Source organism: Pagrus pagrus (genome assembly GCF_965226575.1).
Source record: "Pagrus pagrus genome assembly, chromosome: 17".
NCBI lineage: Eukaryota > Metazoa > Chordata > Actinopteri > Spariformes > Sparidae > Pagrus > Pagrus pagrus.
In genome coordinates, this window is record NC_140201.1 from 20888932 (window position 1) to 20904684 (window position 15753).

The window sequence follows — 15753 nt, forward strand, 5'->3', positions numbered from 1 at the left end:
ATCATTAACCCCATGCCCCACCTACTGCATAATAGCTAGAGCAGGATGCAGGAAGGAGAGGATGAGAATGTGTTTCCTTTCTTCTTCTTCTCCTTTTTTTTTTTTCTTGAGGAGCATCTTGAATGAATGATTGATGCTAGGGGAGCGAGATCAGAAAGATATAATCACGGTCTAACGAACTCGGAGCCTTAAGAAATATATACTGGAGGAATGCCATAAATTTATAAACACACCGTATATTAATATATAAGTAGTCCATTGAATATTCAAAAAGAGGGAAATAACATAATCTATCCACCTCCATTCTTTCTTTTCGCCCAGGACGAAGGTAACAAAGGCTTGGAAGTTCAACCCTGCCCCTGCTCATTCATCTCCACCAAGTTATTTCCCCCATAAACTGAATAAAACCAAGATTAAACACACTCATGTTCATTGTCACTGGCTAAACAAATTGCCATTCTCTCTGAGTGACATGTGTTTTGTGTGAAGACGTGCAACGCCAGCGCGGGGAGATAACTTCATTTCCAAGCTTTGAGCACAGATGAGGGAGAGACAGTTAGTCCGTGTTCAGTATATGAGCACCTTTCACGGGACAAATGGAATGTCAATCAAGCGCCGGTACACAGATGCCTTCTCCCCGGTGGGGCCCGAGATGCTTTCTGGTGATGCAGCTCTGTTGTTCCAGCCCTACTCTGGGTGCACTGGGAATATTTTGTCCTTTTACCCCTCCACATCCCCTCGCTCCATTTCAGATCCCCTGACTATTAACGATTTCTTCTGCTCCCCAAGTTTGCCTCTTTCGGCCTTCCCTCCTTTCCACGTTCATTTCTTCATGCTAGAATCTTTTTTTTTAAAGTTTCTTATTCGACTTTCTTCTTTCTGTCCATACCTCCCATGGATTTTCCCATTTTGATTCTCCCTTCCATTTCCTATAAAATAAGGGACCGTGTAAGAATTATTGGGGTGGGGAGGGGGGATGATTCTCATATTTGATTTTATAAAATAAACAAAAAACGATCAACATTTTCTTTTGACCCACCCCTTGACCTAGAAAACAAACACAATACACTTGCCCCAAATATCTCAAAATAATTGATTTATGTAAAGAAGACCTGCTGACGGTGCTGCTGATGGGCATTATATTATATTGCACTGTAATATTTTCCACCTAATCAGTCTCCTAAAAGTTACATTTAAATACAACAAACTTCTAACGGTAAACACATTTTTTATAGACACATAATGCCACTGGATTACATTTTCTATACACACATCGGGGAATGTTATTAATTGAAGAAATACAGATACTAAATGTATCAGTAAAAAGTTGACTGAACAACATACTTAATTTGTTTTCCACTTAAAGAGGCACTATGTAGTTTTGGAAAAGAAATTCAAACTCAGAATTTTAATATTTACAATATTGTTGAGGTAACAATACAAACTCAGAAATATTTATTTTTTCCATAACTGAATAAACAAGCTGTTCTCAGAGGAAAGGGGTCCCAGAACACTGTTTGAAGCTAGAAAGGTGGCAGGGTCCGTCACATATAAACAAAGTAAAACAGTATGAAATTGTGTTGTCCTTCAAGGTCAGTTGTTTATTCAGTCATGAAAACAAAGAGTTTGTTTATTTAGTTTGTTTAGGCATAAAAATGAACCATAGACATTAAACTGTTGCTCTGCCTCCATTGAATGAAGTCCTGTAGGCTGTGACTTCCAACATTGTCAGTTGTGTAACTGGGAAAATGGGCGTGCTTGTCATCATCGATATAGATCACAAAACTGTGATGTTTATTGCAACTTTGGTAATATCTGCTGCCTTCCGTTCAACACACAGCTCCACTTACTCACCGGAGCATCACGGCCTGTCTGTGGCGCAGTTGCCTTCAGTGTTGATGGGCTATGACTCATGACGTGAAAAGGGCAGCTACATCAGAGCCAAAGCAGCATATTTTTTAAAATAATTTAATCTCTGTCTCTCTGTCTCAAAATAATGATACAATCCAAACTATGAGTTTTGGGATCTATTGCATTTACAGTCTGTTACATTACAGTCTGTTACGTTACAGTCTCTTTCCTTGGCTCTCATTATGCTCCAACGGTTGAGTCACACGCAACACCTAGTGGTAAAATTCAGTATTACGGATCCAGTCTGGTGTTTGGTTTACTGGTAATATCACACCAACATCACAATTGTTCCATTGGCCCAACCTTTACCAAAACAGCAATCTTCCCCTAACATTAACTGCATTCTGATGTCTTAACCAAGCCCAACACGTTCTCACTCCCAGTCCTTTAAATACAGCAGCTCTGTAAGTGGCCTTAAGCTTCAAACTATGATGCTCTACCTACATATGCTACATCCGGTTATACTTTCAAAATAAAGCTTGCTGACAAACACTTCACATATAATGACATATTATGACTTTTTGGTTAGGTTTAGGCACAAAAACTACTTGGTGAAGGTCAGGAAAAGTTCATACTTTAAGTTAAAATATCTACGTTCAGTCTTGTAATTTATGGATCGGAAGTTGCGCAAGTGACCTAAATCCCTTAATGTATCGTGGGTTTGTGAGTATTTCACCTAACGTAACGTAACGTAACGCAACACAATGCAACACAGCATAACGTAACGTAACGTGGGTTCATGTGTGTCACTCATGTAATGTAATGTACGTCTTTATGTATATCGACTTAATTACGTAACATCATGTAAAAACAAATCAATCCATGACCCGTCCAACCACCCTAACTCTATATACTTCTGAACTAGAGGGTCACTTCAAAGTGGTGGGCCACTGACCAGGCTGCTGTGTTTGAAGCGCTGGGAGTGAGAATGGGCTGACCAGGCCACATACGACAGTCTGTATGTTAACCCCGGACTTGTGTGAAAAAGTGTTGTGCTTTAATCCAGAGCTTCATTCACCCTGTAGATAATCCAGCCAGCAATATGAACATAAACCTAGCAGACAGGGATGCATCGTGTACTCTGTACAGTTGGAGACGTTCCTTCCAGAGACTGTCAAATATGTACAAAAGCAGGTTTGTGATTATAGACATAGTTTGCGTGGAGGCAGCAGAGGTGTTACAGTATAATATACCCTACACTCGTTGATAATAATAGAAACTCTATAGAACTCTAAATATTAATTTTTCCCATAACTGAATAAACAAGCTGGTCTCAGAGGAAAATAAGGTCCTCAGGACACTGTTTGAAGCTAGAAAGTTGGCAGGGTCCGCCACATATAAACATAAACAAATAAGGTAAAACAGTATGTAGTCCTTTTGTTGGTTTATTCAGTTTATTCAGTCATAAAAAATCAGTCCGTGATGATCTTTGTCTTCTGAATAAAATGTCTTCCCCATAACTAAATAGTGTACCTTGAAGTGGTCAGAAACAAATCTTATGCTCTTTTTCGGGGGTATATGTCAAGCTTGGCACCACTGTATACGTAACCATATACTGTTAGCTTCTCGCGTCGGTTAACAAATGTTTGCCCCCTCCTCCCAGCCCAAATGTCAAACTCAGCCTATGTTTGTGATGTAATAATTGATCCATTTGATTTTTTGCAATGCATTTTAAAAAGACTCTAATGAATCTGGGATGAGAAAAAAAAAATAAAGAACCTCAGTAGCTCTCCTAAAAAAAATCAGACCAACCCCCCATCATCATTCACTCTTCTCTTCTCTGACCTCTCCCAGTGATAATTTTCCAACAGTCCCTAACTCCTTTCCTCTCTGTCTATTATTTTTACCCCTAAAATTCTTTACTTCTATTGTTTTTTTTTGCACAGATCCAATTGTTTTTAACACCCCATCCTCCCCATACCTTTAAAAAAATGAACGCACATCTAAAGGTGGACTGAGAAGAAATTAAAGAAATGTCTCCACTTCAGCAGGACGGTTAAGACTGTTATTAAAAACATGACAAGCCATTCAGTTGGTAAAGGTGCTTACTCCAGGGAACCCACGGAGTGTTTATTCTTTGATTAATTTGCTTGGAGGAGACCTGAAATTTCCCCACTCATGAATACGTGGATGACAGGGAGATTTCTCCGTGGTGACAAGTTATCTAAACTACAGGGCAAAACGATTATGCTAATATCAGGTTGTAGTCATCAATCATCTCGTGTCAATGTGGTGTCAAGGCGTCACGTTCCTGATCCCCCCTCTGGCCATAGCACCGCGTGTGTGTAGGAGTGTGTGCGCATGCATGCAGCTGTGTGTGTGTTTATTTGGAAAAGGAGAATTGATCACACTCTCATTACGCCCGGGGACCTGCGCCTGCGCGGAGCTGCTCTCCTGGATAAGAGCTGAGAGGGAATTAATTAGGTGAGTTTCTTCATCTTGATATGAACACCGAGCTGCACACACACACACACACACACACACACACACACACACACACACACAGTCCAGGCTGACGTCAGAGAGACGCGCCTTAAAACCAAAGAGCGCATCACAGGGAGATGCATGGTTTGATCACGCACACACGCACACACACACGCAGACACACACTCGCTTTGGATTGTAAGACAGCAGGGATACTGTAGAGGCTACAGCAGCTTGGTGAATGAGGCGGAACTGCGAGGACAGCCGAGAAGTTACTTTTAAAGACTGTTTTCGCGGCGCGTAAAATGGAAAGTGGTGCGTAAATGTCTGCGTGGTTCCCATTTGGATAAGCTGGTAGATGATATAAGAATTTTTAAAAACCTGAAAAGTTGGCAGCAACTCGCTCAGAGCCAGTGTCAGAGGCAAAAGTCGACTCTTGGCACGGATGCTGTTGGATGTCGCCCCGGGTCTGCGCTCCTGCTTCTGTCTGATCTTCTTTGAGCCATGGCTTACTCTCCGCTGGGATACTCCTACTCCGCCACACCGCAGGTACAGTCGATATTTGTGGCGTTTTTTATTTTGTCCTCAAAGTTATTGTAAATTCTAAATTATCGACTTCTATTATGGCAAAATATCCAGTCAGTCAGTTTTTGTGTTTATCTTCTCATAAAATGTGACTAAATCAGTGAGTGAACGGCAGCATCTGTTCAGAGCCGTTTCAACTTTTCTTGTTCTTTTTTAGAAAATCAGAACACACAACGTTTTACATTTATTTATAAGAAACCACAAGAATAAAACAAACAAAAAAGAAAAGAAGGATTGAAGAGCTCACCTTGTGCTGTACACTTTAGACTTTTTGCAGAGTAAACTACTTCATACAGAATTATATTAACTGGTTTTTCGCGTGTGTTGAAACCACATTTTAATATCTTGTATTGCGTCCATGTAATGAGACAAATAAGATTAATTTTTGACCTTCTCGTTCCAAAGTTTCTGATGACCTCCGGCTCTCTGGCCGGCTGTTTGGAGCCGGGAACGCCTCCGTCACACCCGGTGCTGCGCTCCCCGAGCCACCAGCTCACCTCTGGCTCCGGCATTGGAGTCTACAGCGGCCCTTATCCGAAGAGCCAGGGTTACTATAACACCTGCACCAGCGACGCCACCGCTCTCTATTCAAGAGTAAGTTTCACGTTGCGCTTACAGTTAATGAGCCTTGATTTAGAAATGCGTAATTGCGCACAGGTACACGCTGATATTGAGAGAAGGGAGAAAAGTTTATTTAGAGGAACACAAGTCAGATTTAAGTATCAAAGTGCATACCTGTATGTTGGAATATTTTAAGGATTCTTTTATTAATATCAGGTTCTTAATGATAATTTCAGGCGCCACTAGATCCCAAAGACGGAGCTTCATCTGTGCATGTGGGGACCTCTCAGACTGCCTCCTACTACCCCTATGAATATACATTTGGACAGTATCCCTATGACAGATATGGGTAAGTGAAGTTTGTGCTTTTATCTCCCTCTAATTAAATTTATATAATATTTTCTCATCTAAAAACTGTAATATAAAATCAGAGATCCTCGATTAAGGACTGCTGGCTCCCTCATAAAAAATATTCTTGGAGCATCACCACTGTAGTGACCTCATTCTTTTATGTCTGCATCACTATATAAGCATTAACTCTAATCTCCTTACTGGGATTTAATGTCTAGAACGGGTACAAGGTTGCATGTGTGTTTTTTTTTACATTGTGACGTCGTTACTGTGTCAAAAGTGAGGGAGGCCTTTCTTTCTAGAAAATGTCACGCACTTGCTTTGGTCCAACACAGCTGAATATGATTTGGATTGTTATAATCTGGCTCAGGTATTCCTGCACTGACGGCGCCTCCCGACGTAAAAATGCCACCCGAGAGACCACGAGCACCCTGAAGGCTTGGCTGCAGGAACACCAGAAGAACCCGTACCCCACGAAGGGAGAGAAGATAATGCTCGCCATCATCACCAGGATGACCCTCACACAGGCAGGTTTAAGCAAAAGATTACAGATTTAGTGGCTACGCCCATTTCCTTTTGTTTTATTTACTTATTTTACACTTTCTCTGACACTTTTTCCTTCTTTTGTTCCTTTAAGAAATAGTTTTACCCCTTCCTTCCCTTGTCCTCTCTTCACTCCTGCATGTGTCCTGTTCGTATGATCTGTTTTGTTCCTTTCTGACCTCATTCCCCTCCCTCCCTCAGGTCTCCACTTGGTTTGCAAATGCGCGCAGGAGGCTGAAGAAGGAGAACAAGGTGACGTGGTCACCGCGGGCCTGTAAAAGCTCTGATGACCGAGGCTGTGATGATGACAGTGACGAAGCTGAGAAGCCACTTAAAAATGACAAAGACCTTCCTGGTGAGCAGGAGCTAAATCAATCTGTCAGCACATTTTGCATGTTCCAAGGTTTGCTCAGAGTTCGATGAGCATGCACAGACTTAGTGTTATCTGTATGATTCATTATTGCAGATCAACAGTGTGCAGACCTGCAGAGTGACCTCGAGGACTTCGACCTGCTCGAGTCGGATGGTTCTGACTGTGAACCGAAGCCGCAGTTTCGTTCTGAGGACGATGGCGCAAACAAAAACACAGACCTCCCACATCTCACGCACAACCCAGACCCACTGCATGGAAAAGAGAGATTGTCCCCAGACTGCCCCAAACTCACACCGGTCCAACAACAAAACAACGGCTTCTACCCTAATCCAGACCTTCGAAGTACGGACACCAAGCCGAAAATTTGGTCCATCGCCCACACTGCTGCGTCTTTGGATGCCAGCTTGCAGCCAGAATACCCTCCCTGTATGATGTCGTCGACCGGCTCCTCTTCGCCTGGGTATCCGTCAAATATGGCGCTGACAAAGGCAGAGAGGCAACAGGAATCGCCAGTCGCCACGCTCAGAGAGTGGGTGGACGGAGTTTTCCACGGTCCTCCTTTCCAACAGCCCAAAGCAGCTGAGGTGTGGAAAGGCTTAAATGATGGCGTGATAGACAGCAGACAACCCGGACAGTCCTTTGAACTTGTTAGGTCTGCGTCATCTTTGTAGTCCAACCAACACGTCGTCAACGGAATATTTCAGAGACTGCTGGACTTAAAACAAAAAGTCTATATTTTGTTGTTGTGACTTGACCGCTCGCTAAGCACCAGCCAACCTAGTTACTGTTGCCTCACCTGTCAAGCTTTCTTTTCTCACACAGAACGTATGCAGTTTACCATCATAACTTTTAGTATTTTTTTAAATAATGGGTTCTTAATTTCAGGCCTTTTAATTCTAGTCAACAACCGTCTGAAATGCTAAGTTTTGGTGCCAGATTTTACTAGCTCTAGCTATCTTGCTAATTAAGATAATGTTATCTCAATCAGTCCATCAGAAAACCTGACTTTTTAATGTTTTGGCTCAATCTTGTGATGGGGTCTTAAATATGCGCTTGTTGGCTACATACATGATACTGCTAACTGACCGAGGCTATAAAGCTTCATGTCCCAGGCCAAAGGTCAGGATATAGTCACCAGCTGATGATCCATACAGAAGACTAACCAATGCATCTGGCAAATGTGACGCTATCTCACGTAACGTTAGCTTGGAAATCCAGTAAAAAGCAGGACAGAGCTGCTAACGTTAGCCAAGACTTTCGAAGCATCCAGGTGTGACTTCTTCACAGTAGGAAAACACAACACAGTGGATACGATGGTCATGTAACGTAACAATGCAACCCCACAAATAACGTAGTTCAGGCTAGTTAAGAACAAGTTAACCCAAAAATGAAAATTCAGTCATTTTTTAGTCGCCCTCGAGCTGATGGAAATGTGGGGGAAGTTTCTTAGTGCATAAAACATTTCTGGAGCTTCACAGCAAAACAGCGTTGTAGAATTTTCGTAAACAACTGAAGAAGTTGGGGACTTTTAAAATGTAAAAAAAATAATAAAATCGCTCGGTACAACTCTTCTGGCAAAATTCAAGTCTCCAGAAACCTGGAGATCCCACATTGATTTGAAAAGACGTTATTTACACCCTTTATAAATCCAGAATCTTAACTGTAGCTGCTAAGCTAAAAGCTAAAAGCTAAAAGCTAAAAGCGCACACCCCATCTGAAGTGGGTGCATGAGCTTGACCCTCGCATCAAGGGTGTAAATAACATCTTTTCAAATCAATTTGGGATCTTGGGGCTTCAGAGACTTGGATTTCACCCGACAATCACTATGGAGCAGTTTTTATGTTTTTATGTTGTTTTTTTCGTTGTTTTATGTTTCAAAACATGTCCCCATCTGCTTCAGTTGTTCAGCAGAATGCTAGAAAGCTGTTTTGCTGCGAAGCACCAGAAATGTTTTTTGGACTACGATCCTCACTTTCTATCAGCATTGAGATGAGTACATGATGATGGGATTCTAATTTTTGGGTGAACTTATCCTTCAATGATGATTTCTGGTTACTGCAGGTAAGCTAGGTAGCCGGAAATGCTAATGCAAACACACTGTTTGATCTACTTGTTAACTTTTGCTCTTGAGTTTAGTGTTTGAGTGTATTGCTCTCACAGTAGTGCTATGTACACCACTTCAATATGTGGAGAAATCCAAAGTTTGGCAGACCTGTGTGCCCAGTTACGGTTGCGTAGGGGTTTAGCGAACGGTCAGTTAACAATTTATGATGCTGTTTTGGCTTTTGGATAGGCCCTCACCCTTTTCCAACAGACAAACTCTTATGGGCCCCGTCAATGGTCAAATGTCTTCGAGCAAATGTCACCACACGTTCCTGCAGCAAGGTTGTACTGTTCTCACACATGAAAAATATACAATATTGTACACTTGCACTATAGCCTGCACATGCACTGAGTCACAAAAATAAAAGGTGTATTCCGTAACATGGGAAGTTCTCTGAATGTGCCATCACATCAGCCGTCTGCTGTGCTGCAGCCGCTGCTATCACTTCAGATGATTGTTCAGGAATAGTGGAAAATACCTCCGCAGCTCTAGATCTGTGTGTGTGGGAGTGTTTGTGTGCGTGCGTGTGTTTTGAGGGAGTGAAAGGGGGGAAGTGGGTGGTATTCAGCCGTGACTAATGGAAACACACAGAGGAGGGTGCTGCTAAATTGTTAAATCGATGCCACTTCCACCTCGGCTCCAGATATAGCTGCAATCAGCGATGCGTCCCTTTTCATTAGGCGGCTTTTGACTTTGTCAACCTGGGACTGCAAGAAAAATCCACCACGCACAAAATGCTTCATAAAACCTTTTAAGTAATTTTAAGTAAGTGTCACATCTTTATCCACTTCGGTGACTTTTTCATACAACCAATAATAAGAAACATCATTGAAATAAACAGAGAAATACGGCTGGCATCATTAGGCCTAAATGTTTTTATGAAAAATGCATTTCCATCAACTTGAATTATTGAAGCAAACTTCTCAAATTTAGCAGTGAAAACATTTAAACCAACACTTTCCAAAACAAAGCACAACAAGAGACAGTGAGAAGTTATTTTTTTCAGCCCCCGTCTTTCTCCTCCGCCTGTTTTTCGATTTAGGAAGAGTGATAAAGTATTTATCAGAACAGAGGAGGGATCTGCCTGGGCTTTGTATGGAATTAACCATTTCAGATTAAATAATTCAGGATGAATTCAACCGAGAATTTCATTCTGTTTCTGCCTCATAAATAAGTTAGATTTAAGATGATAAATAATGGCATCTGACTTCTTATTTCTGTAAAGTTTTCTTTCTTCCACTCGCTGTCCGACAGGATCTCATTGTGGCTGACTGCAAGTATATTTTTTTATATTTTTTGCTCAAGCTTTTCCTTTTTTTGTACCCAAGTTTAATGTGCTGGAAATTATACAATTTTGTTTCCTTTTGACAAATCTTGAGGTGGGTTTGACTTCACAAGAAGAGGTGGTTGTGTCATGAAGGATATAGAATGGCAGTCAGATAAGAGGTTGACCCAGTGCTGAGTGGGGTTAAGAGATATAAGGTTATACTTGTTCGCACCCTGAGCTGTTTGAGACATGACTTGTCCCAGGGGTGCAGAGCATGGGGAAAACTGCAAAAGCACATATATACAATGCAATTTAGTGTTCAGCATAAAATCTGATCCAACTTTCATTCATTAAAGGTCCGTGCTCACTTGTTTTCAGTATTAAATCCAGTGTACTATCCTTATCTGGTTTTTCAAAATAACAGCATTTTTTTTAGAGAATCCCTCAAATCTGTATGGGTGTCATCATGTAATTATTTCACTCTGTTAAAATTCTCATTTCATCGATAATAAACTTAAAGTTTTTGTTTAGTTTTACATTTTAATAGTCAAAGCAGGTCAAAACCTAAACTTTAAAAGTTAAGTAGAATTTTAGTTTAAAACATTCAATAGCCCAGTTAACTTGTCTTTGTATGGTGTTATGCTAGTTATGCTAACTAGCTTTTCCCAAGACACTTCCTTCTGATAGTAAACAACAGCCAGCCCTCCCAGTTCCCAGTGCAGGCAGAGTCAGCTAATAGGAGCGCTAGCGGCATGGCTAGCTGAACTAACTTGCTTACGGTAGCTACAGTTAGCAGCAGTTAGCGATAACTCTGGTACTCTGCTGCCCCCTATTTGTTTGGAGTGTGCCTTTAATAACTTAGGCAGTGAAAATGAGCTCTAACATACAACTTTTTTACAACTAACATATTACCAACTAAAAACAAATGTAAGTATGGGCTGGACATGGAGTAACTTTATCACTCATGTGGAGCATTTCTGACTACCTGGTCAATGTAAGTCCAATATTTAGTCTCCTTTTAGTTTGGTTGTCCTGAGAAAAGCACCCGGCTGCTTTTTTTTTTAGCTGCTTAATGCTCCTCTGTGCTCATCAGTCAGTCGTTACATTTGCCTGTCTGCTGTTTAGTGGTTCGGGTCAGTTTTTAGAAACTTTAGAACTTTTCCCCTAAAAATAGCTGCAGCCAAAAAAGATTTTATGAGAGCGGACCAGTGAAGTTGTGGGTCTCAGGACGAGCTGTGTGGATCTACTTTTCTTTCAGTAGTTTTTTTACATTTTAAAACAAGTCCCCAGCTACTTCAGTTGTTACGCAGAATGCTGCAACTCTGTTCTGCTGTGAAGCTCCAGAAATGTTTGGTGGACTACAAATCTTCACCTGACTTTCCATCAGGATGAGGGTGAGTAGATAATGAAAGCCGCATGACTTTTTTGTGATTGTTTATAATAGCTTTACAGACACATTGACTGAGTTTAACTCGTCTTTAATGTCATTGTTTAACCTTTATTAAGCCTTTCTGTTGCTTTATTTAGATTAGTACAATTCTATAGTCTTATTAATGTTAATAAGAATCATATAAGGACTTAAAAAGGCCTTATTACTATTAACTCATTATTATCACATGGATATTTTGTAAAGCGTTACCTAAATTACACTGAAAGGTTTCCCAAGTCAACCCTCTTAGTGAGGTGTTGAGTGTAAAAATGGTGGTGTGAACTTTAAAATGAGTAAAGATGTAACGTCAAGTAGAATTATGACACAAAATACTGATTATGATTTACATTTCTTCCCGAGAGGGTGACCCTCCATCATCTCTCCACCTCCCTCTCCATCTTTCTCAGCTCACCTCTCACATTTCCCCTCTTTACTCCTCCAGCCATCGCCCATCTCCTCTTCTTCTTTCGTCGTTTCCTTCCCATTCCCCGTCCTCCATATTCCACCTTGTCTCCTCTACCCCCCCATCTCCCACCCACCCCACCCTCCTTCCTTCCCTCCACTCGTCTCACCTCACCTCTGTCTGCTCTCGACGCACAAGTGAGCCACTCAACAGCCAGTCTGACACGAAGGCCTGCTCCCTGGGCCATATAATGTGATTAAGCCTCAGTGTGTTGGTGTGCAGGTCGGGGAATGTTAGAGCCACTGTTTACTTGTCTGGCTCACATCACCGGGAATTATTTAGCCTTTTTAAGTCTCATGGGAGAATTGACGAAGGCTTGATAGGACTTTTTATTTCACTCCGAGGAGTAACCCATGAATGTTTTGCTTAAATGACCCGTTGATATTCTCCATTCTGCACTCTGTGACCCCTTTTTCTCATTCACCTCTACTTTTCAAATTTCCAATGGAATGTCGGCACAGGAAGTATCGACAACTTCAAATTACTCCTCTCTGCACCATCCGTCTGACACCTATTTCCTTTCAACACCGTCTGTGTCTCTGTCACATACTCAACACACTCACACACACACACACACAGCCTGGCATACATTGCACAGTTCTAAGTCTCTTGCGTCTTGTCACACACACTTTGGTTTCCGGGCCTATCAAAGTGCTGAGTGCAAACTCTCTCCTCCAAAAACTGTCACATGTCGCCAGAGGTGTCTCGCTCCCTGCGGAAACCCTCTGAGCTCCTGGCACAAGAACAACTCATTATTTCCATGGTAAAGGTCAGGAGCTCTGTCACCTGACTCTAAAGTGGAGCTGAGTGGAGTTGCCCCCCCAGACAATGACCAAAGGTCAGTTTTCTGTTTTGCCTCTCATACAGTAAGTGTGGATATGAGAAGCACGGGCTGCTCCCAGATCTGCCTGTGAGCTCCTTTTGGTCACAGTGGCTTCCAGACACGGAGGTTCAGATAATTGGCTGCAGGGAGCTCCATAATGAGCCTGAGGGCCTGTAATATGACACATCTTCAAGGAGAAATGTTTTAATAGGGCAATTACAGCGACGAGGAGGATGTTTTGTGTGGAGTGAGTGATTGTTGTGGAGGGGGCGCTGTGTTAAGGAATTCAATGGCATTTAACTCCATTATCTATTGTGTGGCTGAGATTTTCAATATGATCACAGTCTCATCTGAGCTTATTTTGGTCTGAATGTTCTGACCCAACAGTGCAGGTCATATTATGCTTAAGTGCAGTAAGAAAGTGGATAACTGGATGTAGCCACAGACCCCTCCAGTGATTTGACAGCTTAAGGTTGAACCCATGAATGAGTCCGTCTGCAAATTGGTCGAAATCCGGCTTTATGATCTGGAGTTACCTGACGTAGGTGATGTTAAAGAATATCCTCTGACTCCCGCTGATGCATTTAAGCAGCAGTGAATAATTAAACGGTGATGTTAAATCCAGCACAAAAACACTGCGCTGTTTAATTCAGCACGATTCATATGCTCAGTTTCATCTGAAGATTTTGCCCCCGGCAATGCCTCCAACTCAACCAACCACCACCTCTGAACCACTCAGACTTACCAACCGCAAGAACCAACCAGTCAGCTCTCTGACACTGACCCGGCTCGCCTGCCTCATTTCAACAATACACCTCTCTCCCCTTCAATCATCCAAAGTGGTCTGACTATAGATGAGGTTAACTACAGCATAAGCCTTACTTCCAGGAGTCACCAGGGCCAATTATATCAGCCTGACTACTCTTCCCAACCTGAGCTCTATGGTGTGGAAAATGCAGTTCCACTGGCTGCATCACTGGGGACAGAACAGGCTAGTGCTGTCTGGAGCCTGAGCCAAGCGCAGGCCAATTTGGCATGCAGAGGTCTATGGAGAATAAGCCTGATGAAATATATATATGATCTTCTTCAAACATGTATTGTTCCGCGCTACTGTGTCTTATCAGGCTGGCTCCCTCCTGATGTCTTCCAGGCTTGGCAGAGCGAGACTCTACAGCGCAGATTGTGTGGGACCGATGCACAAGGAATGCTAAGGTCCTCCTTACAGTAAACAGCAGAGACGAGCCGTATCTCGCCTGCTTATTGATGAAAGCGAGTTCAAAGCAGCGCGATGGCAAGAAATCAGTTATTCATGTATGAGATGAATCCCACTCATGCAGATAACAATGGAGCTGAGGACACTGCTGAGGTGCAGTGCAGCTTTCATCAGCTGGTTTATGATAGTTCAGACCAATTAAAGCTTAAAACACACAAACCCTTTAATATACTCTCTAGAAAAAACTGTTTGGATTGGGAGGTAAAACTTGAGTTTTATTGTAACAGCCTTCCACTGTTTGTATACTTCACAGGACTGAACACATGTGCAGGACACTGCTGACCTCTGCCTGTCACACAGGGGAACTACACCCACCAGTTCTAACTGAATAACTAATCCAGTGTCCCAGAAATAGGCCGCATTCATGTGCAAGTCGTTGTTCCGACTTCAGTGTGTTCATGATGCATCAACTCGCAATGTGGGAGCAACATGGACGATGATTTACATCTTACCACTCAGAGTGTTTAAACAACACATTGACAGACGTTTCCAGTATTTGAGTGACAAGGAAGAGCAAAGAAAACGGATCATCTAAGCCATGAAATATATTTCACAAACATGCATTTCACCATGAACCCGTGTGCCAAAATGTTCGCCGTCTTTTTGCTCTGACTTTAGGGGACAGATGAATTTTCCCAGTCAGAAATATGTTTTCCTCAATCATCACACCACATGAAAACACTTTTACACGACTGTGCTGGCATTCCCAGATCCAGTGTAAGATTTAGTGGCATCTAGCGGTGAGGTTGCAGATTACAACCAACTGAACATCCCTCGTCTCACCCTCCACTTTAATGTAAATGTGCAGTAAAAATGTCAAAGGCCCTCTCTAGAGTCTGGGTGAGTTCAAATTGCATAGTTTGCAGCTGCCCTTACAAAGTATACAACTGGGACATACCACTTCGTCATGATAGTGCACCTTGAACTTTGACCCACTTGCTCCTATATGCGTCGCAGCCTTACCATGACATTTTGGAGTACAAAGAATGTAGTACTTACAGTTAAATGTGCTTTCATCGGTCATTGTGGTGTCATTCTGACAAATGAGCTGTCGATTGTTTGTGCTCTCTCAGCTTTGTTTATATTTGTGTGACACACTGTGACGTATGTGACATATCTTGCACGGTGCAGAGGATTGTGGGTCAGAATAGCCAGAAAAGCATGCCGGCTTGCATACTGCAAAACACGACTGGATTTAGTCAGACATCCTGGTATTTTTGGAATACTGCATTTCACATACTTCATATTGGGACATACCAAACATTTTTCTGGCATACTTAATAGTATGGTAGTATGGGTATTGGGACACAGGGTCTGTGTTTGGTTAGTTCATTCACCATGGCGGACTGCATGGATGAACTGCTCCTTCTGTAGGCTCATTTAAAGGTAATAAAAACACACATTTCTTAGTTTTGATATAAACACAACTATGAATATTTTATTCCATTTCAGCCAATTGATCCCCCTCATGCCAACACATTGGAGCTTTTGGGACATGAAATGTGTCACATAAAACCTTTAAAAGAAACATTTGTACATTTTGACCTAATTATGGTCGCATTATGCACATACAGCACTATGTAGGTATAAATAAGTGATGTGTTGCAGCATTGATCTCAACAGGCTGCAATAAAGAGAACGCACTC

General features: G+C 42.0%; 1 protein-coding gene across 1 annotated transcript; it reads left to right on the top strand.

The window, feature by feature from the left end:
• Nucleotides 1-4839: 4839 nt before the first annotated feature.
• Nucleotides 4840-7419, top strand: irx4b (iroquois homeobox 4b; the record flags this gene model as incomplete). Its single annotated transcript, XM_084379289.1, has 6 exons — nucleotides 4840-4884; nucleotides 5326-5514; nucleotides 5718-5830; nucleotides 6203-6359; nucleotides 6577-6730; nucleotides 6842-7419. 6 exons carry the CDS (start codon nucleotides 4840-4842, stop codon nucleotides 7417-7419), a joined length of 1236 nt encoding a protein of 411 aa, XP_084235415.1.
• Nucleotides 7420-15753: the final 8334 nt, after the last annotated feature.